Source organism: Polychytrium aggregatum, assembly GCF_025602895.1.
Source record: "Polychytrium aggregatum strain JEL109 chromosome Unknown BJ171scaffold_30, whole genome shotgun sequence".
In the NCBI taxonomy this organism is placed as follows: domain Eukaryota; kingdom Fungi; phylum Chytridiomycota; class Chytridiomycetes; order Polychytriales; genus Polychytrium; species Polychytrium aggregatum.
Genome location: NW_026516232.1, coordinates 441214 through 465344, shown reverse-complemented (window position 1 = coordinate 465344; position 24131 = coordinate 441214). Strand labels below are relative to the sequence as shown.

Below are 24131 nucleotides of genomic sequence, written 5' to 3'. Positions count from 1 at the left end.
TGGCTAAAGGCAGACGCTTGATCTGGGTTGTCTGCGAGACTGACGGTCGGAGAGGAACCCTGGAGCAGCGGCCTGGCGACGATGGCAGAGGGAATCCCGAATTCTTCCGAGGACTGAAGGCGAGACCGTCGTTGATCGGCCGCGAATGGACAGTGGCCCAGCGAGAGGATCGAGGAGAGAGCCAGCTGTCAGCACCGGAGTCTCTGACACGGCGAGACGACGGCACAAAATAGTAGGATCGTCGCCGTCATGGGCGGATGCTGCCCAAGATATCCCGTCGCCACAGCCCGTTGGTCGGGGGATGCCGCCTGGGTGTCGCGGAGCAAGATGAATCTTGCCTTTTTTGTCGTGGCAAAGGCTGTATTCCCATAACCGCATCCATCCCGATGTGGTCCCCTGCTTCGGCCCGCCATGATATCCACCAACCTAACGCACAGTAGGTGCACGGATGCCCGTCTACAGCGTATGCACTGACGCTTGGCTTGCCCGCAGCGATGTGCTCGCAGTCCTGGACCCGGGATCCTCGGGTCTGTTGTTCAATCGCTTCCTCGATCGACCAAAGCCTGTCGTGTTCAGGCCCTCAGACGATGCCCGATAACCGTACTCCTCCACCGACCATTTGCCCCGGCCCTTGACGACTGGAGCTGTCTCGTGGAAGCAGCTTTGTGGAAACCGTCCTGAACACAGCGAAGAGGAGCTTTGGCTCCGAGGATCTGCGTCTCCACTAAAGCAGCTCTTGTGGTAGAAGAACCTCATCTTGCGACCATCTCGGACCTAATGAGTACAGACGAAAACGTGGTGAAGAAGTGACGGAAGTGGCGGCCGATCCCTTCATGAGGAAACAGAGATTAATGGTATTCGTGTGACATACCTTGATTTCTTCGCCCTTTTGAATGACTCGTTTGCATTCGCGGCAGGACCACCCTGACTTGCCATCAAATGGGATGGATAAGTATCGTGGAGCCACATTGACCGCCTCCCCCAACAGGCCAGTCTTGAGAGGCTCTGACCGCATACCAGTTCGGATGGCGACACCCTCGCTGATGGTCCAGTACTCCATTTTTTTGTTAAAGTCGTTGCCAAAGTGTTGCTGCGAGACTCAACCCGACCATCCGGTCGGTCGGCATTCCGGCAATCGACTCAAGGCGCCGGGGCCGATTTGGACTTCGATTGGATGTTCGCCCGATCACATATGCACTCGAAGCCCCAACACATCTCTCCCAGAAAGTTGCAGTCGCGTATTGCAATGAACGGGGCACCTCAAGCTTTTGAACATTGACCAAATGTTTTGTCATCCAAGACCAATACTTGCTGGCCATGGCCATTCTGTGATTTGAATCAAGGACACCAATGTGGGCATTTGGTCTGCAGGAATGGATGAGCACCACGCCATGTCCCAAGATCCCGGGGTGGCTTCCTTCCTGCAATATATTCGCCATGTGTTCAATGGAGAGATGCTGGACAAACAGCTGTACTTCAGCCTGACCCGGCGACGGCGATTCAAGCAACTCAATCTCCAGATGTGCTCACAGTGCCGGGAAGCCAAGCGACTCGAGAACGCAAAGTATCTTGATATCGAGTTAGTATGGAACTGTCCAGAGGGTCGAGTGTATCCTTCCCACTCCCACATCGAGTGGATGCACCACACTCCCACATCGAGTGGATGCGCCACACTCACGCATCGACACATGAGATCGACCGAGTGTATCCAAGACCATGCCTCCCAAATCAACAGGAGAGACTCGGTCGCAACCAAGGTGAGAGGCAATAGTGTGGTTGGTCCCTGCAGCCGCAAATCGCCAGGCTTCAGATCGCTGATTGCATTGATTGTACTGATTGCACTGCTGTTACAGTCACAACCCCATACGATTATAGAACGTCGTTTGGAGAAGACTCTGCATCACTGCGTTGTCTCCACAATCGACTTGCACACATTGGCCATACTGTGCGCTGCCGTGATGCCACTTTTGAGATACTGTTGGCAGCTTGTGTGTGGACAGCTCCCTATAGTCGATGACCATCGCGGATGATGGATGATTGCAGATTCCCTCAGAAACAACAGAGCGTCTCGTTTTAGTCTGTGAATATTGTATTAGTGCACATGGGCGACTCGCCATCACTCTGTCAGGATGGATGACGGAGGGATATATGGCCAGAGATGTCGATCATGAGGTGATATAGGGCCGTGCGCTGTCGCAATATGAGGTGCCATGGTGTGGCTACATGGGATGGGATGGGAATACAGTTATATCGGCCAACGACAGAGAATGTCCGTGGGTATGAGAGGGAGCAAGACTGGCAATCTGCCAAGACTGGCAAGATAACATGAGGCTCAGGGTGGTTATGAGGACCAATACTGGTCGGCGTCGGCCAGAGTCTCCTTCGATATATCAGCATCCGACGTGGTCGGGCCGAGTTGGCCCTTCTCCAGATCGACAGCAGTGTCCTTGGTGTCCCTGGCGGCTGGTATCGAGGCCGAGCTGGTCGTGGCCGGAATCACCACGATCTTGGGCGGCGCTGTGGTTGTCGAAGGTTTGAGCGGATCGACGGAGACCATCGCTGGCCGACTGGCTGCGAGGCCCTCTGGTGCAGGAGCAGCTCTCTGCTTTCCAGCAATCCTGGCGGCCTTGGCTGCTGCACAGGCCTTTCGCCACTTTTTGAATTCATCCACGCAGGGACCGATGATCACGACCTGGATGATGATCAGAACAAACGGCAGGGCCACCAATCCGGCAATCCCGAGGCAGACCCATCCGACTGCATTTCATCGGAGCGAGGATCGCAACACCGACGAGAGAGAAGGGCGGAGCAGTGTGAGACATAGCCTTCGGGTCGATATCGGCGCATTCAGGAGTTGTTGCCTGTTGGTCGTTCGATTGACAGTCCCATGGTGCAATCCAATTGCCCATCAGCCGGGTCATGGAACTCTCACTCACGCTACTTACAAATGATGGCGCCTTGCGAGGGTGGATCGGAGCTTGAGGACGAGGGCGAGGAGCCACCAATGATGACGACCGAACCACCAGAACCACTGGAGCCGCTGGAGCCACCTCGGCTTCCACCGCTGCTGCCACCACCACCTCGGCCACCACCACCGCTGCTGCCACCACCACCCTTGCGTTTGTAGAGAAAGTGGTGGTCCTCGGCAGCGGGCTCGGCAGCGGGCTCGGCAGCGGGCAAGGCGAGGGGCTCTGCATGGAGATCGGCCTGAGGGACGCTGGCTGGGTCGACGAGGAACTTGATGTACATTGTGGCCCGATGGAGGTTGATGGATGTGAATCGCCGGGCAAGCGGGTGAGAGTTGCTGGAGAGTGGTGGGCGAGCCACTTGGGTTGGCTGGTGCAGATGGATGTTGGAAGTGAGCGGAACTGAACAGAACTGGACTGGGCTGATGCGGCTCGGCGAGGGGCAGCGACCAGGGCTTTATATGCTGCTGGTGCAGTGATCTCGATCAGATCTCGATCAGATCAAGTGGCAGGCAGGGATGATACCGTTCCCAGGTGGCGTGGTGGCGATGCCAGCCACAGCACAGCCACAGCAGTGTTGTGTAGATCGGCCCACACAGGGTTTGATACCGTCCAGGAGTGGGTTGAATCGCCCTCGCTGCTGGTTGGCCGATATTCGGTCTTTATGCGGTTCACCCGCAGTGATACCTCAGCGCATGTCTCGGTGACTGCGGCTGCCATCGAGACCACCAGCATCCAGCGCTGCACTCTGGTCGTCGCTGATACAATCCGATCCTGGCATGCCAGAGTCCAATCCATCAGCTACATCGGTTAGTGTGCTCGCCGGATCTCGGCTGTGCCCGGCATGAAGCAGCCAGGCATGAGTACTGCGGGTCTCGAGGTGGTGGTGGTGGGCGAGCAATGGAGTCCCGTCCCTCTTGCCATCTGAATCCAGATTTGCCAGCCCCCCAGGCATCTTGTGGTGTGGCTTGGATGTTGGTCGATGACTGTGCCCCTGCCGTGTTCGCCTCGCTGTTCCTCCCTTTCTCCTCATCGTCTCTGGCCCATCCATCCTTGGCTGATATCACACTCAACTGCCGTCTCGCCGTTCCTCCGCTTCCCACCCAACCCACACATCGTGTATCATGGCTGCCAGTGTCCACCCCTCAACCGACATGTCTCATCTTGCCATCGACGACCACAACCCAGATATCTTCACAATCGTCTGTTGCAACGAGGCCTTCCAGCCTGCCCTCGACCACAGCACCATCAAGACCCTCCTCCGAGTGTGCAAACGAGCCCGTCCTCTCCTGAGCTTCAAGGTGCCTCGCTTCAACACCTGGTGCCAGAATGCAGGACTGTGCCATCCAGACGGACAACTGATCATCGGCCTCACACCCAGTGACCGAATCGCCCTCTCCATGCACTGTGAGAATCAAGACACAGCAGACCGATCCTGGCTCGTTGCTCAGGCAGAGCATGGCAATGCTGCCGCATCATATTTCCTGGCAAGGATCCTCCAAGTCGATCTCTCTAGCGGGCGGTTTGAGAGAGCGTCCGAATGGAAGCCTATCCAGAAGGAAATCTTCTGTCAGCTGGAGAAGGGCGCCGAAGCCGATCATTTTATGGCTCAGTTCCATCTGGCTGGATGTTATCACGATGGCGCTGGTGTCGATCAAGACCACACCAAGGCTGTCGAGCTGTACCGCAGTCTTGTCGATCGTGGGATACCTCAGGCTCAAATCGCTCTCGGAAGTTGCTACGAAGATGGTGAAGGTGTCGATCAAGATTACGACGCAGCCATTGAGTGGTATTCCAAGGCAGCTGATCAAGGCAGCGACGATGGTCGACTCCACATCGTGTTCCTTCATGGATGGCTCTCGTTCATCGGCCACGGCGTCGAACAGAGCGACGAAGTTGCCCTCGCTCACTGGCAGGAGGTCAGCACCCAATCCACCGATCCAGTCATCAACCCCATCTCCACTCACATGGTCGGCTGGATGCACTACCTTGGCCGGGGTACCCAGCTGGACAAACAGAAGGGCATCAGGATAATCCGGGAGAACAAGCCACACCAGCTCGATCTTGGGGAGGGTGAATGTCTGGCAGTGTGGTTGGACAACTTTCATCCTCCCCAGCCCGTAGCCCGCAAGCTCTTCAATCTCTGCCAACTGGGATCGAATCAAGACTGGCTGTGTAGACATCTCAAGGCTGTGTGTTGGTTCTATGGATTCGGAACCACCTACGATCGCAAGAAGGCTGCAGGCATCTTTGAGCAGCTCGCCGACGAAGGTCACAGCGACAGCCAGTTTTGGGTCGGACAATGCTACTTGGATGGCCATGGAGTATGGGAGGACCACAAGAAATCATTCGAATGGTACAGCAAATCGGCCGACCAAGGCAACTCTTATGGGCAGTGGCGGGTTGGAGTGTCCTACTACTGGGGATATGGAGTCACCGAAGACCACACAAAAGCAGTCGAGTGGTATCGCAAGTCGATCGAGCAAGGCAATCGGTATGGACAATATTCTCTCGGCGGGTGTTACAAGAATGGACATGGTGTACCAGCGGACATTGACGCCGCCGTCTTCTGGTACCGCAAGTCCGCCGACCAAGGCCACCTTGGGGCAATCTACAAACTCAAGGACCTCGGCAAGTGGCCCTGATCCCCGGAACCCTGCCGAGCTCTACTCCCAAACAACCAATTCGTAACACATAATATGATACCAAAATAGCCGAGCAGACCGCGTTGCCAACACTCGTCCCAGATATATCGATACCAAAAATCGGTTGGCGGTGCTCTCCCGATGAAGCAACAATGGCCGAGTATAGTTGCCTTTGACCTTCAATACATCTCATAATTATCACATTGCTGTCTCAAAACTATCGCCGGTGCTGATCGACCGAACGAAGGAACTGACTGGACCTGAAGAACGTAGTTGGCTACTACGAGCTGGATGGCATGAGAATGCTCAACTGGTACGACCCGGATGTCCATCTCCTGTGGCGAACACTCCGAAGGGTGTTCAAGACGCTGATCATTACTTACCTCCTTCCCCATGTACTGCTCGGGCCGGCCAGGCCTTGATAGCTTTCGATTGAAATAGAAAGATGAGTCCAATGGCGATGAGGTGCTCACCTGCCGTTGCCGGTACTGCATCGGCAAGGCTTTGCTCCGAGAGCATCCAAACCATCGCGCTGCCCCGTGCTCAGAATGGCGGACGAGACACTGAATCACATTCGGCACCAGAGGCATCGCTCTGTCTTGCAGAATCGGCACAGACGACCGAGGCAACGTCAGCTTTCACATCTCCACAAGTACTGCGGCCAATGTATTCATGATTTGCAGAACATAACCATATTGGAATGTCGAGGCCGCAACAAACAGAACCCCTGGGTTGATAATGGATGACTTTCTCTTGGCCACAGATCCGATAGATTGTCGAGAAATGTAGCCGACATTATGACTGTGATTAGACGAGGACAAAGACATGATGGCAAGGACAGCAAAATTTTGGGTATGATGCACTCAAATCATCCGGCACAAACTTGAAGGCCTCAGTGAGCCGGTGAAAGCCCCTCTACTTTGTCGGCCAGGAGCTCATTGTCATGGCTACCCGAGCGATCATATTGAGTGCGTGAAGGGCCCCTTCTCCTTTGATATGCTGCTGACGGCCAGTGTCTGTACTGGTCCTCTGTGGCCCGCCTGATGATACTCCTCTTGACTTTTGAAGACACTTGAGATTCGGAGAGTACAGCCCCCTGCTACTTCGGATCTATCCGATTGGGCTTCACCCTTCATGGGTACTACATCCTCAGCTAGTCGGCGGAAATCTGAGCCATACAAAAGACTGGATAGATATGGCAGAAAAGCCGGTGGTGAAGGGCCTGCGTGTGTCTGAACGAAAGCGTAATGCTCATTCTTTGACCGCCGAATGATTACAATGGTAGTTCCAAATGCCGTCCAGGCGGTATCCGTGCGGCCCGAGATCGAGAGGCGCGTTGTCGATCAAAGTTGCGTGGATTCAAGATGTTGGTTGAATTTAACAGCGACCACAGACCATTTCAGTTGCCAGGCACCACATTCGATAATAAAGAGTCAGTTTCTGCGAGGCATCCTCCCCTCCATCGCGGACTGTGACCTCACAACTTGTTCAGGAGCCGTTCGAAAGGAAGGACGATATCTACTTCTCGGCACGGCTTACATTTGAATCGATATAGGTCAGTACTCCATTGTATATGTCAGCCAAATCCAAGAGTCGATATTGCCCCATCACCTGGCTGTTCTCCGGGCATGCCATTTTTGTATATTCACTCGACACCCTGGCGACCTCACTTGAATGCTCAGAAAGGCTCATAACTTTGTGGGCTTGCTATAGACGGCGCTCTACCCGATACGTTCGAAAGCGTGTCACTTCAAAAGGGTTTGATAGAGATCGCTTTGATTTGGTCTATAACAATGACGGAGCGAGCGGCGCTCAGGACCGCCACTCGTGCTGGTAGCTCAATGGTACCGAGCCCTTCGAGAGCCCAAGCATCCCGCGTCATGGCGTCTTTCCCCGCCTCTGGAACCCACCTCCTCAAGTCGGCTCGTCCGAGCTGCGGTGTGTCTCACCTCTGGGAACAGAGGCTTGGAAGTCAACCAGTCCGTCGACAAACCCTGGCTGGACGCGTTCGACTGCCGCTCGGTCGATTCAGCCAATTTGCCGATAGAAAGCTCAGAAGGGGCACGGAACTCGGCGTCCGGGTTGGTGGGTGAAATCAAGAGATGGGTTTTGTCCAGACGGCCTCGACAGCGCGAAATACGGGTCTGGAGTCAAAATGGATAGGGTCGCATATGCGGATCGCGATGGCGAACAAAGTGCGATGGGAGGGCGAGGAGGCTGAAGCAGAGTCGAGGAAATGATGTCGACATGGGGGTGTGAACTGCTGCTGGCCTGTCGACACAGTGCCGTTGATTGCATGCAGTGTCTTCGAGGAGGTCGGCTGGACAACGGGAGACCCAGGCCGGTCTCCTGAATCTTGAATCTCGTAGGCTCAATCCAGCAGCACTGGCCCGACCTGGCGATGGGCGAGTGAGGTGAGCAGCCGTCGCCGGGCGGTCATGCCTCGACCCTGCGTCTGCCGAGTAGCTCCAAATATGCCGAGGCTGCGGACTATCCCAACATCGACCCGGCGGCCCGATGGAAGCCCAGGCGGCGGGGCCATCCCCATTTCGGCGGCCGGCATGAAATACGGAGCCGACTTTGGCTTTGCTGAACATCGACGTCTGCGTCTCGATCACCGCGACCTCCACAGCTCGGAGCGGCGATGCAATCGTCGAGCTGCCGCTGCGACCAGGGCAGCATAGCTCGGCGTTGACCGAGTCTGGTGTGTTGGGTCCGTCCTCGGCGAGCTGCTGCGGAACTGGCTTCTCTGTGGTCACCCATCCCCTCAAATGCCAGCACCGCACCCGCCGATTCGCCCGCTCTGCCTCTTCCACAGTCCGCAATCCGCCATCCAGTCCCTCCCACCTACCCGCGATGAGCACCCCTCGAGGCCATCGACCAAAGACCGTCATTCGTGCTGTCAAGCGGGTAAGCTCAACATCGATCATGTCCTCTGGGCGATCCTTTCTCCAGCGGCAAAAACCATATCTTCGGATTTCGAGCAGAGTCGGGGAATCTTGTCGGGACAGCGTCGTAGGATCCAGCGGGCAGAGCTTGCATCTCTGTCTCTGCCAACTCGATTGGGCCATCATATCCGCTGTATACGAGCCACTTTCTATCACAACTGACCCAAGTCACTGTCGCTCTGTGGCGCTGTGTGTTGACAACTGGTGATCATAGAGCCGCCACGACTACAACGAGCTATGGCCGAAAATCGCAAATGCCATCATGGAGATATACCGCCAGAATGCTGGGATGCTGAGTTTTGAGGAGCTGTACCGGTACGCATCCGCGAGCCCAGTGGACGAGCCCGTCCGCTTGGTCGTCGACTCTTTCCAATCGTATCTTCTCCGCGCATGATCGTTTCGTCCATCCTCAGCACGGATGGGGTCTATCGGCCCATCAGCAAAGTCGAGGGTCTGTCTTCTCACCCAAGGATCATCTTTCCTGTCCATTTTCATCAATTGTGATGGTTCCATGGCTGGATGCGGCTACGATCAACGGCGTCAGAACGGCATACAACCTGGTGATCAGCAAGAACGGAACCCAGCTCTATAACGATGTCCGCAAGGCTATATCGAATCATCTGGATAACGTTGTACAAGTAGAGCTGGTTCCAAGCCTCTCGTCGACCTCGGACAGTACCGGAGGAAAGCCGTTCCTCAATGATCTGGATCGATCCTGGGAAACTCACATCGTCCAATCCGGGATGATCGGGGATATCCTGCTGTATCTCGTGAGTTCTGACCGCATCCATCGAACGGCCCTGAAGAGCCTCTATTTTCATTATATACCTCCTCCGTCGAGTGCTGAGGATCTATCTTGCGACACGTATCGCTCCTCTGCAAGGGAGGGGATCTGAATGCCAATGAGCTGATACGATTATAGATCTCAGCTCATCACTACCGGCCTCCTTGACACTAATCGCAGCATATCGGAATGTCTGTTCCAGGATACACAACACTTGAAGCCCCTTGGAGAAACCCTCATATACGACATGGCCTTGAACTTATATCGTGATGTTGTTATCCACTCGAGCTTACACAAGCCCCTCATCAAACTGCTGCTGGATCTGATCCATCGCGAAAGAAATGGGGAGAGTGTGGATCGACTCATGCTCAAGTCAACACTGCGAATGCTCACGGGATTGACAAGTGGCCCAAGTGAGTTACCCCTTCCCCCATCTACTTTGGAGCACTTCCACACTGGAACACAGTTAACAGATCGTGCTCGGTTTGATCGCTCGACTCGAGGATATCTTGAATACTGCAAGACAATCGGGGGACTTGATCAGGAGCCTTTCTTCACACCGAGACGTCTGCTCTAACACCGCTGCACCTGCTGGGGTATGGGGTGTCAGATTCACGATATACTATCTACGATACCGACTTTGAGCCACGATTTCTCGAAGAAAGCCAGGCTTTTTACGAGACGGAAAGCGAGGTATTTCTCCGTGAATGCGATGCCGTCCAGTACTTGATCAAGGTACGTTGTATGATCTACTTGAATACCAAGCGTATGTGGGGAACTTGACACCGGCACTTGATTAAAAATTTGAATCGGTTGAATGGTGAATGGTGAATGGTGAATGGCTGAGTGTAGGCACCAGAATTCGACCCTTGCAACGGATAGTCGTGAATCTTCTCTAATTCACTGACATTTGGTGTTCGGCCATTCCATAAAGGTTGAAAAGCGACTCCAGGATGAAGAACAGCGCGTAACGGGATACATGAACAGAGAGACTGAGCCTAAAATCAGGGCCATACTGGAAGATAAACTAATCAAAACAAACATGAAAACGCTGATTTATGTGAGCTTACCTTACCGGCATGTGGTTGACATGCCATACTTCCCAAGGCTGTGCGCTTGTATCACTTGATGGCTATGACTCACCAATAGACCTCCGTCCCGGCTCGACGAATCTGCCGCGGTGGATCGACACGATACTCAACATGATACTCGACACCGCCGCCGAAATTGCATATGGAATCTGCTGAACATCTCGCCCCATGCCGTCACCGTACTTTACGGAACCACGCCGATTCCCGTAACAACGCAACTCTTTGGATACCTGCCCCACGATGCCGCAGATGGAAAACTCCGGACTCGTCAAGATGCTTGAAAATGGACACGTCGACGACCTCCAACGAATGTACAGCCTGCTTGGCCGAACTGAAGATGGCCATACCGAAATGAAGGCCGTGATTTCAGGGTATATCGAATCCTGTGGCGTCAGTATCAATGAACCATGGGTCCAAAGTCAAGAGTTGCGAGGTCCTGGGAAGGGCGAAGCCATTAATACGCCCGCGGCCGCAATTCAATGGGTCGAAGCGATCATCGAAGCCAAAACAAAGATGTATCGTATTTTGGATCATGCGTTTTCAAGCGACAAGTCTTTCCGGGCAGACATCGACGCTGCCCTCGCTGTAGTCGTTAACCAGAATTCGAAGTGCCCTGAGTGCGTCTGCCTCTTTATTGATGACAATTTGAGAAAAGGAATCAAAGGGGTGAGCTTGTACATTCGTTTATAGTTTGAAGCTTGGGTGATATGAGTGGGCCTCTCATTCAAAGTGCTCAGATAGCGAGCTGCGATCGAGGAATCAGGATACTCGCTGACATTAATACTCTCATCCACAGAAGTCTGATACCGAAATCGACATTTTGTTGGACAAAGCTATTGAGGTCTTTCGGTTCATTCAAGAGAAGGATATTTTTGAGCGCTATTTCAAACAGCACCTGGCCAAACGTCTTCTACTTGGCACAAGCGTTAGCGAGGATGCTGAAAAGAGTATCCTTTCGAAACTGAAGGTGCGGCTAAAATCCGCCGTAGCAGGACAGTAGGATTGGTCAAATATTAAGGAGACATACAAACGTGCTTCCTAACCAGCGGTCCACAGACTGACACCCGATGTTGCGACACAATTTCCTCCGTATTATTAGATCGAATGTGGAGTTCAGTTCACAAACAAGCTTGAGGGCATGTTCAACGACATGCGAGTGTCGGATGAGATTACCGCCGACTTTGACGATCGGGTTTCGAATCAGCACTCGGGCACCCCAGGATTATCTATCAAGGTTCTCACAGCAACGTACTGGCCAGTAACGTCAAACTTGCAAGCCGTTCACTATCCCCAGGAGCTCGTGAGCAACATGATCCAATTCGAGAAGTACTACTTTTCACGCCACTCCGGTCGCAAGTTGACATGGCTGCCGCATCTTGGCGATTGCGATATCCGAGCCTACTTTGAAAAGGGCACCCGTCTCTTGAACGTTTCGACTCTTGCTGCAATCACTCTCCTCTCCCTGGCCAACGCACCCGAAGGGAGCCAGGAGGTCGAGTACTCTGATATCCAGACCCAGACAGGCATATCCGATAGCGAGCTCAAACGCACACTTCAATCGCTCTCCCTTGGCAAATACAAAATACTTCTCAAGTCCACGAAGGGTCGGGATATAGCCCCTACCGATCGATTCCAGATCAACACGGAGTTTTCTTCGCCCCTTCAAAAGATCAAAATCAAAACCATATCCAGCTCGACTTCTGATGGCGCTTTGGCCTCAAAGTCAGGCAACCAACTCGAGTCGAGCAAAGAGAGAGCCGAAACGATGGAAAAGATCGAGGAAGAACGGCGGCACATAGTGGAAGCGGCCGTTGTTCGGATCATGAAATCGAGAAAGCAGCTCGACCATACTAATCTGTGTTCAGAAGTGCTGTCGCAACTCAAGTCCAAGTTCCAGCCGAATCCGACTATCGTGAAGAAGCGCATCGAGGGACTGATCGAACGCGAGTACCTTAGGCGCGACGAGGTCAATAGGTATGGCGATCATTTCATATTGCACCCCGATAATATGCTGTGCTGTGGCAGGGGGGGGGGTAGAGTATTTTAGAGAACGAGCTCGATAGATGCGCCCAGCGTTATGGATCGAATCAAGCTTGCCGCTTTGAGTCCGATCCAGCGGACTCTTAAAGGAGACTAGGGAGGCCATCGACCCTATATTGCATTGCACTGCTGCTGATCTGGCTACACTGCCACTGCACGTCGCACCCTTCGTTCGTCGAGCTGGTGCTGTACGCTATGCTCTCTATCTTTCTACGCGCGCCATCGAGACTATGTACGCGGTTACTGAACACTCACTGATCTCGTACTGGAACTCCAGAAACATTTACCACTATATTGCCTGAAGCAAGAATAGCGCAAGCCACCGGTTGTATATCGCTCGAGCTCTCCTCGTGGAACAAGGCCGATGGCTGCATGAGGGATATGATCCGGGGCCAGCAGTCATACTACACGAGCGATGCATGCGCTTTCATCTTTGGCTGCATGATGAGCTATTCGAGTTTCCGTGTGGTCACCTGGAGGATTCGAAAAAAGGACACGAAGGCCCTCGAGCTTGAGGTCGACCATCACTTTGTTCCTCACCATGTCGACGCTCCTCAACGATCCACGGCATACGCTCGGCCTCGTGCTGCTGTGATACAATGCAATATTTTACTCATGGCATACGCACGACTTACAAGAGATTCAGTACAGCGCTAATCTTGATTGTGGCCTGTAGCAACTTTGTGGCGGTCGCTGAGCTTGGGAAGCAATAGATGGCGATGTTCTGACAAGTGTGGAAAATGGAGACCGTATTTGTGCAAACTGCGACTTTGGCTAAAGCATCACGGAGTGGAGAGCCGTGAATTGAGGTCGCTTTGGGCAGGGTTGCCTTTGAGCATCAGACGGGTGTGCGTCCTTGTAAGGCACAACAGAAGGCCAATGTCGTTGGAGCAAGGCCTTTGGTTTCGATTGGTCTCTATACATTGAGCAGAAGGAGCGATTTGACTTGTGCAAGGCCATCCGCGATCGAGGCATCGCTTGATTCGAAGCCCTCGAATACACGTCGGAGAATCGAGATTTCAACATGATTCAAGTCCGCAAACCTGCTAACGATATAGTGGCAAACGCCTCTCCACAACTCGGTCTGAGCTATGTGCGCTTGATGGAAAGCACGAACGACCACAGCAAACTCCGAGGGCTTGAACTCGTCAAGCCTCAATTGAGCTTGAGTGGCCAAGGATGAATACAAAGGACCAGAGGAGATCCCAAGAATTGAAAAAGCATAGGTGATTTGAGCAATTTGAATTGGATCAAACCTGCGCTCGTGACAGAGGGCAGTTTGCGCAACCCGGTCCATGAGTTGTTGGTCTCGGAGACGGACTTTGCCGAGAGCATGTGCCAACACAGCAAGTTCTACATTCGAAAACGCTGCGAGTTTTTCGATCGTGCAGGCCGATACAAGAGCGCTAAAGAACTCTGAAAACGCTTCGGGATGCTTTGAGAGGGCGTTTGCCGTCAGTGAGATATTTTGAGGACTCATGTCTGGTGCTCGGGGACAAACTGCTCGTACTAAATCGTCAATGACTTCGGGTCTGTCTGGAGGTAGGTGTAGCGAATAGAATTGAATGAGCCGAACCAAACCCGGCTCGGGCATGGACGATATTAACGGACAAAGCAAATCTGTGGCTCGCTGCAGCAATGGTGATGGCAGACTTGGGACGTTTCGGAGGGAGTGCAGTAAAATCACGAGCTTGGCGGGAGGAAAGTTGTCGATGGCTCTGGAATCGAGGGCAGCAGCCGACTTGGCGGGCGTCACCTTTAATTGCATGCATCCTGAGAAGAAATCCACGAGAGCGGATACCGAGAGCGAGTTACAGTCATCGGAAACAATGGAGTCGGCCAGGCGGGCGAGGTTTTGAGCTGGATAGCGATTGTTGCCAAATACTTGGATCACCGAGCACAAATCCGAGGGGCTAAGCACATGGTGGACAGTCGTTACACGGTTGACGAGGGAGAGACGTGTGGGCAAATCTACAGTCGAGACTCGATCGAGGGCCTTGACCAATCGAACGGTATCACTTGGTTTGGTCTTTGGTAGTCGAAGCGATACGATAGACAGACATTCGTTCATAACGTGCGGCGGATAGGAGCCGTGGATCTTGCAGACTTCGATAAAACGAGCCAGAGCCGGCCCATCGAGATGGGGAAGGCCCTTTTGCATCAGGATATAAAACTCGGTCAAACAGTTCACAGGGCGGTAGTTTAGCGCTGCGAAATTATGAAAAATGGCAACGAGGGCTTTGAGTTCGGCAACGTTTCCAGATCCTGAGCTGATTTGAACAAGCTTTCTGAGACGAGAAAGGGAGGAAGCTGCGACGGCATCGAAAAGCGGTGGGTATCTGAATTTGGCAGATACAAACGAAGAAAGCAATTGCTGGTGTTGATGCATCGTTAGGGTTCCCACTCTTCTTTCAAATTCCTCGGCAGTTTTCTGGTAAAACTGAGGACGGAAGAGTCCCAAGAGCCCCAAGCTATTCACCATGTTCATAAGCACGTGTGAATTGCATTGCGTGAGATTGTTGAGGATATACTCTTCGGCCACTGATATGAACTCTGGAGAGCTATGGCGTAAAGAGGCGAGTGAATTCGTGAGCATGGAGAGCTCCAAAGGCTTGAACTTTGATATCAGGGACGTGGCGCTATGCGTAATCGCATCCAGAAGCACTGTTTGCGTATTCTTGGTTATGGATAGGGCATTAGCCATTGTGGCCAAACTCTGAGGAGAAAAGGTAGAAATGCTTTGAAGGGACTGTTGGGTAAGGGCTTCAAAGAGCTGATGATCGTAAGTGTTCAAGTGTGCATACGAATAGGCGATTAGTGATAGCTGGTGATGGTTGAGGAGATGCGTCTGGATGATAATCTGAGGGATCAAGGCCTTGAGAACTGAGCCAGGGAAGATTGAGAGTGATCCTGACTCGTGTGCTATCGGAAGGTGTCCATCCAGTACCGAGGGCTGCAATAGCTCCGATACCACTCGACGTTTAACATCTTTCAAGCGATCGGCGATCGGGACAGAATCCTGAAAGTCGATATTCGTCACTATGGGGCCATAGTTGTGTTTGGTGAATGAATGGACGATCAATGCAATCTGCTTGCCGTTGAAGGCGGAGCCTCGAGCGTGGGTGGACTCGGCGATTGCGACGAATAGCTCTGGGACTGGGTCAACCAGCTTTGAAAATGCATTGGCGATATGTGCAAGATCTTCCGGAGAAAGATCATCGATTGTTGAGGCACAGATAGACCCAAGATGGCTGATCAGATCAGGAGAGGATTTCCGGCTATGTGCGAGGAGACTGACGATGCCTGTGACTGAGAGAGGCGATAGCCGTTGTGCCGAAAACAAAGGATGGGAGGGAGAGCGAGAAGAGAGCGCATCGAGAAACCTCTCGGGCCGAAACCTTGTTTGTAAGAAAAGCCGAGCCAATTGCGCAACTTGATCGGGCTGAATATCCGGAAGTCGAGCGCAAAGGGCGGCGTCAAGATCTCTGAGGAGCAAGATGTCGCCTTGCGGTGTGAGGTGACGGTCTGATGGGGTTTCGCCAAGCGACAAGCCGATTTCCGGAGGCGATCCTGGTCTCGCCGGAAACGTGGGAGTTGATGACATCGCATGGGAGGGCATATCGACACCCTGGTCAGCAGCGGAGCTTGGTGGATTCGGTGAACGGGTGAGGATTTGTGGGCGGCGATTCGCTTTGGGGGCTCGGGTGTGCTCAGCGTAAGATGTAAGAGTTTGACGAGCCTGAGAGATGAAAGACGTAGTATCAAGGCTGAGAAATCGATTGTTATTATGGGATGGTGGCAGATGCGGAATATCGGTGGGGCTCGAAACTGAGTTTCCTGGAGATCGCCTGGAGATGGTTGAGTAATGGGAATGGGTTGTGCGGATCAAGGGCCGAAAATGGAGAACCAGCGAGGAGGGGTCGAGCGCAAAGGGATATGCCCAGAAAGGTGTTGAGCACCAGCTGAGATGAACCAGACGGCTCAAGGCCGATCGGTGCCAGAGCAGCATGGTGACGGTGCGATCAACCAGATCAGGGAGAGAACGCCGCCACTGCCCCAGTTTTGTTTTTTCATCCGCCCGTCAGGATGACGCGGCTGCACAGGCGCGGAAGGCTTCGACCAATGAGACTTCATGCAAGAACCACAATCGCAAGAAGGCAACAACAGAGAACGCGAGCAACGGAGGATGAGCTTGCAAAAGGAGGAAAGGGGGGCAGAGAGACCTGAGGTCGATGAGGAACAGTTGGTGACGGCCATCGCGGAATCATCGACACGACTTGAGCACCAAAAAATTGGTCAGCGGAAAGGAACGGAAGCAGTTGCGATCAACTGTCTCACGGAACGGAGGGAGGGACAGACACGGACACTTAGAATGAAAACATGAGAATGACGGAAGTTGAAAAGGGGTTTCTGACTGAGCAAAGTCCATTGTGGGGTCGGGCCAGGGTGGGCCAGGTTGGATGGTAGATTAGCGATTTCCTGTCCAGGCTCAGTCCATATCGAGTCCAAGATCAGTCCATATCCAGTGCAAATCACGCTCAGATCGAGTCCAGGATCAGTCCATGCCCACATGGCCCCTGGGATAGTTGTGCATCCGCGGCGAAAGGAGCGTGATCTTTCAGCGGGCGGCCTGGCTTGGTATGGCTTGGTATGGCTTGGTATGGCTTGGTATGGCTTGGCATGGCTTGGTATGGCTTGGTATGGATTGGCTGGGTGTGGTAACAGAGGAGCTTGGCTCGGAGTGGTGACAGAGCTTGGCTGGGTGTGATAGCAGAGCTTGGCACTGGCAGCAAGCGGAAACAGGTGAGAGCCTCGGGGTCACATTTCGTGGTGGAGTCAATGGGGTCGATGGGGTCGATGGGGTCAATGGAGTCAATGGAGTCGATGGAGTCAATGGAGTCAGTGGAGTCCATAGCGGGTGCATATATAAGGCTTTTGCCTTGGTGTCTCTGACGGGCCCTGGCACTGGATTGACACTGGGTTGTCGCTGAGCAATGGTACCGAGCGATGGAACTGAGCGATGGCATTGGTTGCTGGCCTTGCCAGCCAGGACATTCTACAGCCGTCGCTGCAGCCGTCGCTGCAGCCGTCACCGCAGCCGTCACCGCGACTCTCGATCCCATGGGAGGGAACTCCAGCCCGCCAGAGAAACACTCTTCGGGCTTGAGCAGCCGATACCACCGGCATCGGTGCGGCCAGCCCCGCAAAGTGCCTGAGAAGGTGGCAAGCGAGACATCTTGGGTCGCGCCTGTGGCGAGCAAGGCATTCTGGGCAGGGCCAGTGGCGTGGCCGGTGGCGGGGCCAAGTGCCGAAGATTCGATGATGGAAACTGGGCGGATTGGGAGATGGGGCGAGCGGGTGAAGCGAATAGTCACGAGGTTTCGTGGTGTAGTTGGTTATCACGTGAGTCTAACACACTCAAGGTCTCCGGTTCGATCCCGGACGAAACCATTGTTTGGCTCCGCTAGCTCAGTTGGTTAGAGCGTGGTGCTAATAACGCCAAGGTCACAGGTTCGATCCCTGTGCGGAGCATTTTTGCTGCCCACTTCGCCTGGCCCCCGTCACTGTCTTTTCTCCGTCCATTATTCACCTTGACTCTCATTCTCACTGCGTCTCACTGCGTCTCGCTGCACTCTACTGCATCCCATTGCGCCTACTCTCTGCTTGCTCGCTGCATCCTACTGCACCCCATTCCGCTCCCGCCTCTGTCGCACGGTCTGGTCTGGGGGGGAGGGCGGTGTTGGCAATGTGCTCGCGCGGATCGTGGCTGCATGTTATGAACGCGTACCATGATTGGCGTTGTGGCGCAGCGCATTGTCATGGCACTCATGAGCATCCGGGACTGGCGACGGTCTAGAACCTTCCTGCACCATGCATTAGATTAGTTCATTCATTTACTTTATTTGATCACAGAGTGGCTTATCCTGTGGCTGAGCTCGATGACATGATAGATTAGATGGTCGAGGTATAAATAGAGGAGCTCAGGGGCCAGAAGGAAATCACACCCAGTGAATTATCTTATCACCTTTCTGAATATAAGATCATCACTCTCTCGTACCTTGCCCTTGCTCCCTGCCCCTGCTCCTTGTTCTTGCCCTCGTTCCGATTCCCACGCCTTGTCTGCACCGTCAAGAACCCACTCGGTCTGCTGACACCTGTTTCCCACGCCTCGTTCCTGACATCATAATTCACTCCACCCCCCTTGCCTTGTCCTACTACCATGGCTGACCCCATCCAGGCCGTCCTTGAACAGCTGGCTGCTCTGACTACTCAGAACCAGCAGCAGCAAGAGACTATCCTTGAGCTTCAACGCCAACTGCAGCACCAGCATCACCAATTCCAGATGCTTCAACAAGTCCAAGTGCCTCAGCTTCCCCCGCCCCAGGAGCACAACGTGGTCTTCAGAGAGCCCAAGGTCCCCTGCCCGGACAAATTCTCTGGTGCCGCAAAGGACATCAAGAACTTTATCGCGAACGTCAACAACGTCATCGCGCTTCAACCCACGCGTTTCCCGGACGAGCGCGTCAAGATCCTCTACACGGGAACGCTCCTCTCGGACCAAGCTCTATCGTGGTTCCGGACCCTTGAAGACGTGCCGGTGACCCTCCAAGATTTCTGGCTTCAACTGAATAACACCTTCGGGGATCCCCACTCCGTCTGGAGTGCAAGGTCCAAGCTCAAGACCCTGAACCAAGGCAGGCAACCTTGTGTCGCGTACACGACGCGCTTCAAGCAGCTCGCCCTCGAGTCGGGCTACAACGAGGAAGCCCTCTGTAGGAGATGGTATCTCCGACGCTGTGCTGCGCGTACTGCGCGTACTGCGCGGCGCAGTGGGTCGTGACCTGTGCTGCGCTTTGCGTTTTCACGCACCGCAGGCAGGCCACCGCAGGGTATACCTGCGGGTTGCCCCCGTTCCCCCCGTTTGTCTGGAGTTCGGTTTTATCGTGAATAAACGTAAGTGCTCCCCGAGCTCACCCGTCCGCTAGAGTAGCCTAGCACCGCCCTGTTCTGCCCCGTCCTGTCTTGTCTTGTACCCCCTCCCTCCCCGTCTTGCCCCAACGTCCCAGTAGTGGACGTTACATGGTAGCATCGGAAATCCTCGTCTTGTTTTCGTCCTGTTTGTCCTCTTTCTAGATCCTCAAGCTGGATCCCGCCTCTCTTGCCGACCGACTCTCCTCTCTGTCCCTGGAGCCTGCCCCTGCCATGAGCAACCCCCGCCCACTTCCGGAAGCCTTCCTCAAGACCTTCCGTGCCCCAGTGTTTACTGGGAAGAGCCGCTCCTCCTCGGTGGAGGACTGGCTGCAGCAACTCGAGGACTACCTCGATGCTGCCCAAGTCGCCCCCACCCACCACATCGTCGCCGCCAAGCTCTGCTTAAAGGACCAGGCGTACCGTTGGTACCGCCGCCAAGGGTTCGACGAGCAGAGCGAAGGTGTGTTTGACGACTTCAAGGACCGCCTCCGTCGCCGCTTCGGCAGCCCCAATGCTGAACTCATTGCCCGTGACAAGCTATACTCTCTCGTGCAGCGTGGTTCTGTGACCCGCTACATCGAGGAGTTTGAAGACCTCTCCTCCCAGATTGAGGAGCTGGGCTCTGCTGATGCGATGTACCTCTTCCAGAAGGGCCTCAAGCCCAAGATCAGAGAGTACATCGCCAGCAACCCTGATGCCCGCAAGTCCCTGGACGTGATGATGGACGTTGCCGAGAACCTCGACAACGTCCAGTACCATGGCCGCCAGTTCTACCCGCAGCTGGCAGGCGGCCATCGGTCTCATCACGTCCCAGCCCGTCCGCCTCGCCCGGCCCCGCCCGCAAGACCCATGCCTGAGCCCATGGACGTTGACGTCAACGCCATGGAGGCTCGTGGCCCTCCCCGCTCCCGGTTCCAGCAAGCTGCCACTGTCTCCCCCAAGGACAGACAGAAGCAGGAGGACCTCCGCCATGGTTCCTGCTTCTTCTGTCACCGACCGGGACACCAGGCCAAGGAGTGCCCCATGAAGTCGGGAAACGGCCGACCCTACTAGGTGGCTCTGGAGCCCTAGTAGGAGACCAACGCCGTGGATTGCTCAATGCAGTCCACGCGTCTCCAGAGGAAGTTCACCTCGCCCCCTCCCCCGAAGGAGAAACAAACCAAGTGTTGTGCGTCGTGCGAGAGGTGCATGGTGGCGCAAGCCGCCTGCCTCTCCACGAACGTGAAGAGAAAACCAAAATTGAAAACCAAAACAAAAAAGAAAATCAAGAACCCTTGAGGGACAGGACCGCCTGTGCCCTCACCCCTGTCAAGTCGTGTGTGTCGGATGCTTCCGACATGTGTCCGCAAGCCGTGGACGTCGTGTGCAATGGCGTGCTGACGCCGCAGGCCCCCGCAATGGCCGAACCCTATCCAAAATGTCCGAGTGGCCGTGATGAAGCCAACCAAGACCAAGTGTCGCCCGTTCCCCCAAGTCAAGTCATGGTGCAGGAGGCTGTGCAGGAGGACCATGAAGAGTCCCTGCTGTACCTCCCTGCCACCGTCCAAGGTCACACCGTCCGAATGATGGTGGACTCTGGAGCAAGCTGCAACTTTGTCAGCAGACGCTTGCTCCAGGAGCTCAACATACATGCAACCAAGAAGAAGTCGCCGATGAGTGTGGCGCTTGCAGACGATCGTGTGCAGCAGTGCACACACCAAGTGGTCCTGCGAGTGGCCCTCCATCCCAAGTACCATCCTGTCCTGTTGTTCCAAGTGATCGACACCAAGTTCGATGCCATCCTCGGCATGAGCTGGCTTGCTCGTGCCGAGCCGACTCCAGTCGTCGACTGGAAAGGCCGCACTGTCCGTGTTGGCCCTGACATTGTCCTGCAGGGCATGGCCTCACCCAACATGCCACCTCTCCTCTCAGCCATGCAATTCAAGAGGCTGATCAAGAAGGACACGTCGTTCCTCTGTGTCGTGCGTGAGGTCGACGACACCGACCAAGCCGGTCCCGGTCCCCCGCCTGTGGTGACCAAGCTGCTCGACGAGTACAAGGACGTATTCCCCGACCAGTTGCCACAATGCCTGCCACCCCAACGCACCGTCGATCATCGCATCGACATCGAACCAGGCTCGTCGCCTCCGTCAAGACCGACGTACCAACTGTCGCTGACGGAGATGGACGAACTCAAGCGCCAGTTGGATGACCTCCTCGCCCATGGGTTCATCCGCCCGAGCCAGTCACCGTATGGTGCACCAGTGCTCTTTGTCAAGAAGAAAGAAGGTGATCTCAGGATGTGCGTCGACTATCGCGCACTAAACAAACAGACCATCAAGAACACCTACCCGTTGCCCAGGATCGACGAGTTGATGGATCGTCTGAGTGGAGCAAAGGTCTTTAGCAAGATAGACCTCCGCTCAGGCTACCATCAGATCCGCATCCACGAGGATGATGTCCACAAGACCGCCTTCAGGACTCGCTACGGACTGTACGAGTTCCTAGTGCTGCCGTTCGGATTGACGAACGCACCTGCCACGTTCATGCAGCTGATGAACGATGTGTTCCGCCAAGAGCTCGACAACTCTGTCATCGTGTACCTGGATGATATCCTTGTGTACAGCAAGGATGAAGCGACCCATGAAGGTCATGTCGCCCGCGTGCTGGCCAAGCTACGCGAGCACAAGTTGTATGCCAAACTGTCCAAGTGTGAGTTCTTCAAGAATCAAGTCCCGTTCCTGGGACACGTTGTCTCAGGAAGAGGAATCGAAGTCGACCCCGCCAAGGTCAAGTCTGTGGTCGAGTGGCCGCCGCTCGCATGCGTCTCTGACGTGCAGTCGTTTCTCGGTCTCGTCAACTACTACCGCCGATTCATCCCCGATCTGGCGCGCACTGCCGGTCCACTCACAGACCTACTCCGCAAAGAGTGCCCCTTCGTGTGGGACCACCCACAACGCCAAGCGTTCGAGACCCTCAAGCACGCCTTGACGAACGCTCCTGTCCTCGCTGTGTTCGACCCGAACACGGATGTCTCCGTGCACACCGACGCCTCCGACTTTGCGGTGGGAGCTGTTTTGATGCAGGAGGGAAGGCCCGTTGCCTTCGAGTCGCGCAAACTGTCCCAACACGAGATCAACTATCCCGTGCACGAGAAGGAGCAGCTTGCGATCATCTACGCGCTGCAGAAGTTCCGAGTGTACCTCCACGGTACCGCCAAGCCCTTCAAGATTGTGACGGACCACCAGTCACTGCGTTACCTCGACACCAAGAAGAACCTGAGCCGACGCCAAGCGCGATGGATGGAGTTCCTCGCCGAGTACAACTACGAGGTTGTATACCAGAAAGGCAAACTCAATGTGGTGCCTGACGCACTGTCCCGACGCCCCGACTACCAATTGGCGTCACTGTACGAGTCGACTGTCAGTGTCGACAACACGATGCTGGATGTTGTCCGAGACAACATCGCCAACGACAAACAGTTCGGAGAACTGTTCCGAAAGGTGTCTAAGCTCCCCAAGGACGACGAATCATCCGAGTACACAGTGCGTGATGGCCTGCTCCTCCTGAAGAAGGACAGCCGTGTCTGTGTGCCGGACATTCCGTCGTTGAAGACCAAGTTGCTCCAAGAGGTCCACGACTCGCCCCTCGCTGGACACTTTGGAGTCGAGAAGACATACGACCGACTGGCCAAAGTCGCATACTGGCCTGGAATGAAGCGCACCGTCGAGAAGTACATCGAGTCCTGCCATACCTGCAAGATGGTCAAGTCACGCACGACCCGAGAGCAAGGATTGCTGCAACCCCTGCCTGTTCCCGACCGCCCCTGGACCAGCATGTCCATGGATCTCATCACGCATCTACCGACGACCAAGTTGGACCACGATGCAATCGCTGTCTTTGTCGACAGGTTCAGCAAGATGGCACACTTTGTGCCGTGCCAGACGACATGCTCCGCGCCTGACCTTGCACTGCTGTTCTTCAAGCATGTGTTCAAGCACCACGGCCTCCCAAAGTCCATCGTCAGTGATCGAGACCCCCGATTCACCTCCTTGTTTTGGACAAGTCTGTTCGACCATCTCGGCACCAAGCTGAACATGTCAACCTCGCACCACCAACAAACGGATGGACAGTCCGAGCGGACGATCCGCACCCTCGAGCAATACCTGAGGACATACGCCTCGACCAGCCAAGACGACTGGGACATACAGCTGAGTCATGCAGAGTTTGCATACAACACCGCCAAGTCGAGCACAACTGGCTTGAGCCCCTTTGAGGCGCTCTACGGATTCCAGCCTGATGTTCCCACCTCCTTGACACTGACCGAGTCCACGGCTGGATTGCCTCCCAAACCAAGTGCCTTTGTCAAAGATCATCAAGTCCGACACAAGATGATCGCCGACGCGCTCACGGATGCGCAACAAGTGATGGCGAAGTACTACGACCGCCGACACCAGGATGTCTCCTTTGAAGTTGGAGACCTTGTCTACCTGGACGCCGACAACATCAAGGTCCCCGAAGCCCAGTCAAAGAAGTTGTTGCCCAAGTACCGAGGACCGTTCAAGATAGCGGCCCGACCCAGTCCCCTCAACTACCTGTTGGACTTGCCACCTGGAAGCAAGCTCCATCCTGTCTTCCATGTGTCCAAGCTGCGTCGCCACACGACCCGCAGTCCAGCACAGTTCCCCGACGCCGACGAAGGTGTC

The 24131-nt window shown here is 54.6% G+C and overlaps 6 protein-coding genes and 2 non-coding genes across 8 annotated transcripts; 4 read left to right on the top strand and 4 right to left on the bottom strand.

Moving 5' to 3' along the window:
* Window positions 1–456: 456 nt before the first annotated feature.
* On the bottom strand, window positions 457–1060 carry BJ171DRAFT_584025 (uncharacterized protein; the record flags this gene model as incomplete). Its single annotated transcript, XM_053114283.1, has 3 exons — window positions 457–774; window positions 872–924; window positions 1018–1060. 3 exons carry the CDS (start codon window positions 1058–1060, stop codon window positions 457–459), a joined length of 414 nt encoding a protein of 137 aa, XP_052964686.1.
* Window positions 1061–2067: 1007 nt separating this feature from the next.
* On the bottom strand, window positions 2068–3381 carry BJ171DRAFT_513768 (uncharacterized protein). Its single transcript, XM_053111788.1, has 2 exons — window positions 2946–3381; window positions 2068–2757 (listed from the first exon to the last, which is right to left on the bottom strand). The coding sequence occupies exons 1-2, from the start codon at window positions 3247–3249 to the stop codon at window positions 2342–2344; spliced, it is 720 nt and encodes a 239-aa protein (XP_052964685.1). The 5' UTR covers window positions 3250–3381; the 3' UTR covers window positions 2068–2341.
* A 976-nt stretch (window positions 3382–4357) lies between these two features.
* Window positions 4358–5882, top strand: BJ171DRAFT_461304 (uncharacterized protein). The gene is made up of 2 exons (XM_053108473.1): window positions 4358–4804; window positions 5156–5882. Exons 1-2 carry the CDS (start codon window positions 4367–4369, stop codon window positions 5609–5611), a joined length of 894 nt encoding a protein of 297 aa, XP_052964684.1. The 5' UTR covers window positions 4358–4366; the 3' UTR covers window positions 5612–5882.
* Window positions 5883–8246: 2364 nt separating this feature from the next.
* Window positions 8247–13083, top strand: BJ171DRAFT_178555 (Cullin). The gene is made up of 10 exons (XM_053106047.1): window positions 8247–8521; window positions 8774–8874; window positions 9104–9329; window positions 9546–9756; window positions 9954–10078; window positions 10278–10403; window positions 10684–11100; window positions 11231–11401; window positions 11534–12408; window positions 12752–13083. The coding sequence occupies exons 1-10, from the start codon at window positions 8468–8470 to the stop codon at window positions 12774–12776; spliced, it is 2331 nt and encodes a 776-aa protein (XP_052964683.1). The 5' UTR covers window positions 8247–8467; the 3' UTR covers window positions 12777–13083.
* BJ171DRAFT_178598 (uncharacterized protein) lies at window positions 13075–16748 on the bottom strand. Its single transcript, XM_053106048.1, has one exon. It carries the CDS (start codon window positions 16481–16483, stop codon window positions 13391–13393), a length of 3093 nt encoding a protein of 1030 aa, XP_052964682.1. The 5' UTR covers window positions 16484–16748; the 3' UTR covers window positions 13075–13390.
* BJ171DRAFT_627580 (uncharacterized protein) lies at window positions 16748–17926 on the bottom strand (the record flags this gene model as incomplete). Its single annotated transcript, XM_053115561.1, has 2 exons — window positions 16748–17803; window positions 17893–17926. 2 exons carry the CDS (start codon window positions 17924–17926, stop codon window positions 17013–17015), a joined length of 825 nt encoding a protein of 274 aa, XP_052964681.1. The 3' UTR covers window positions 16748–17012.
* Window positions 17852–17925, top strand: BJ171DRAFT_t193. The gene has a single exon. It is a non-coding gene; the product is annotated as a tRNA-Val (tRNA).
* A 6-nt stretch (window positions 17927–17932) lies between the features above and the next one.
* Window positions 17933–18006, top strand: BJ171DRAFT_t194. Its single transcript has one exon. It is a non-coding gene; the product is annotated as a tRNA-Ile (tRNA).
* Window positions 18007–24131: the final 6125 nt, after the last annotated feature.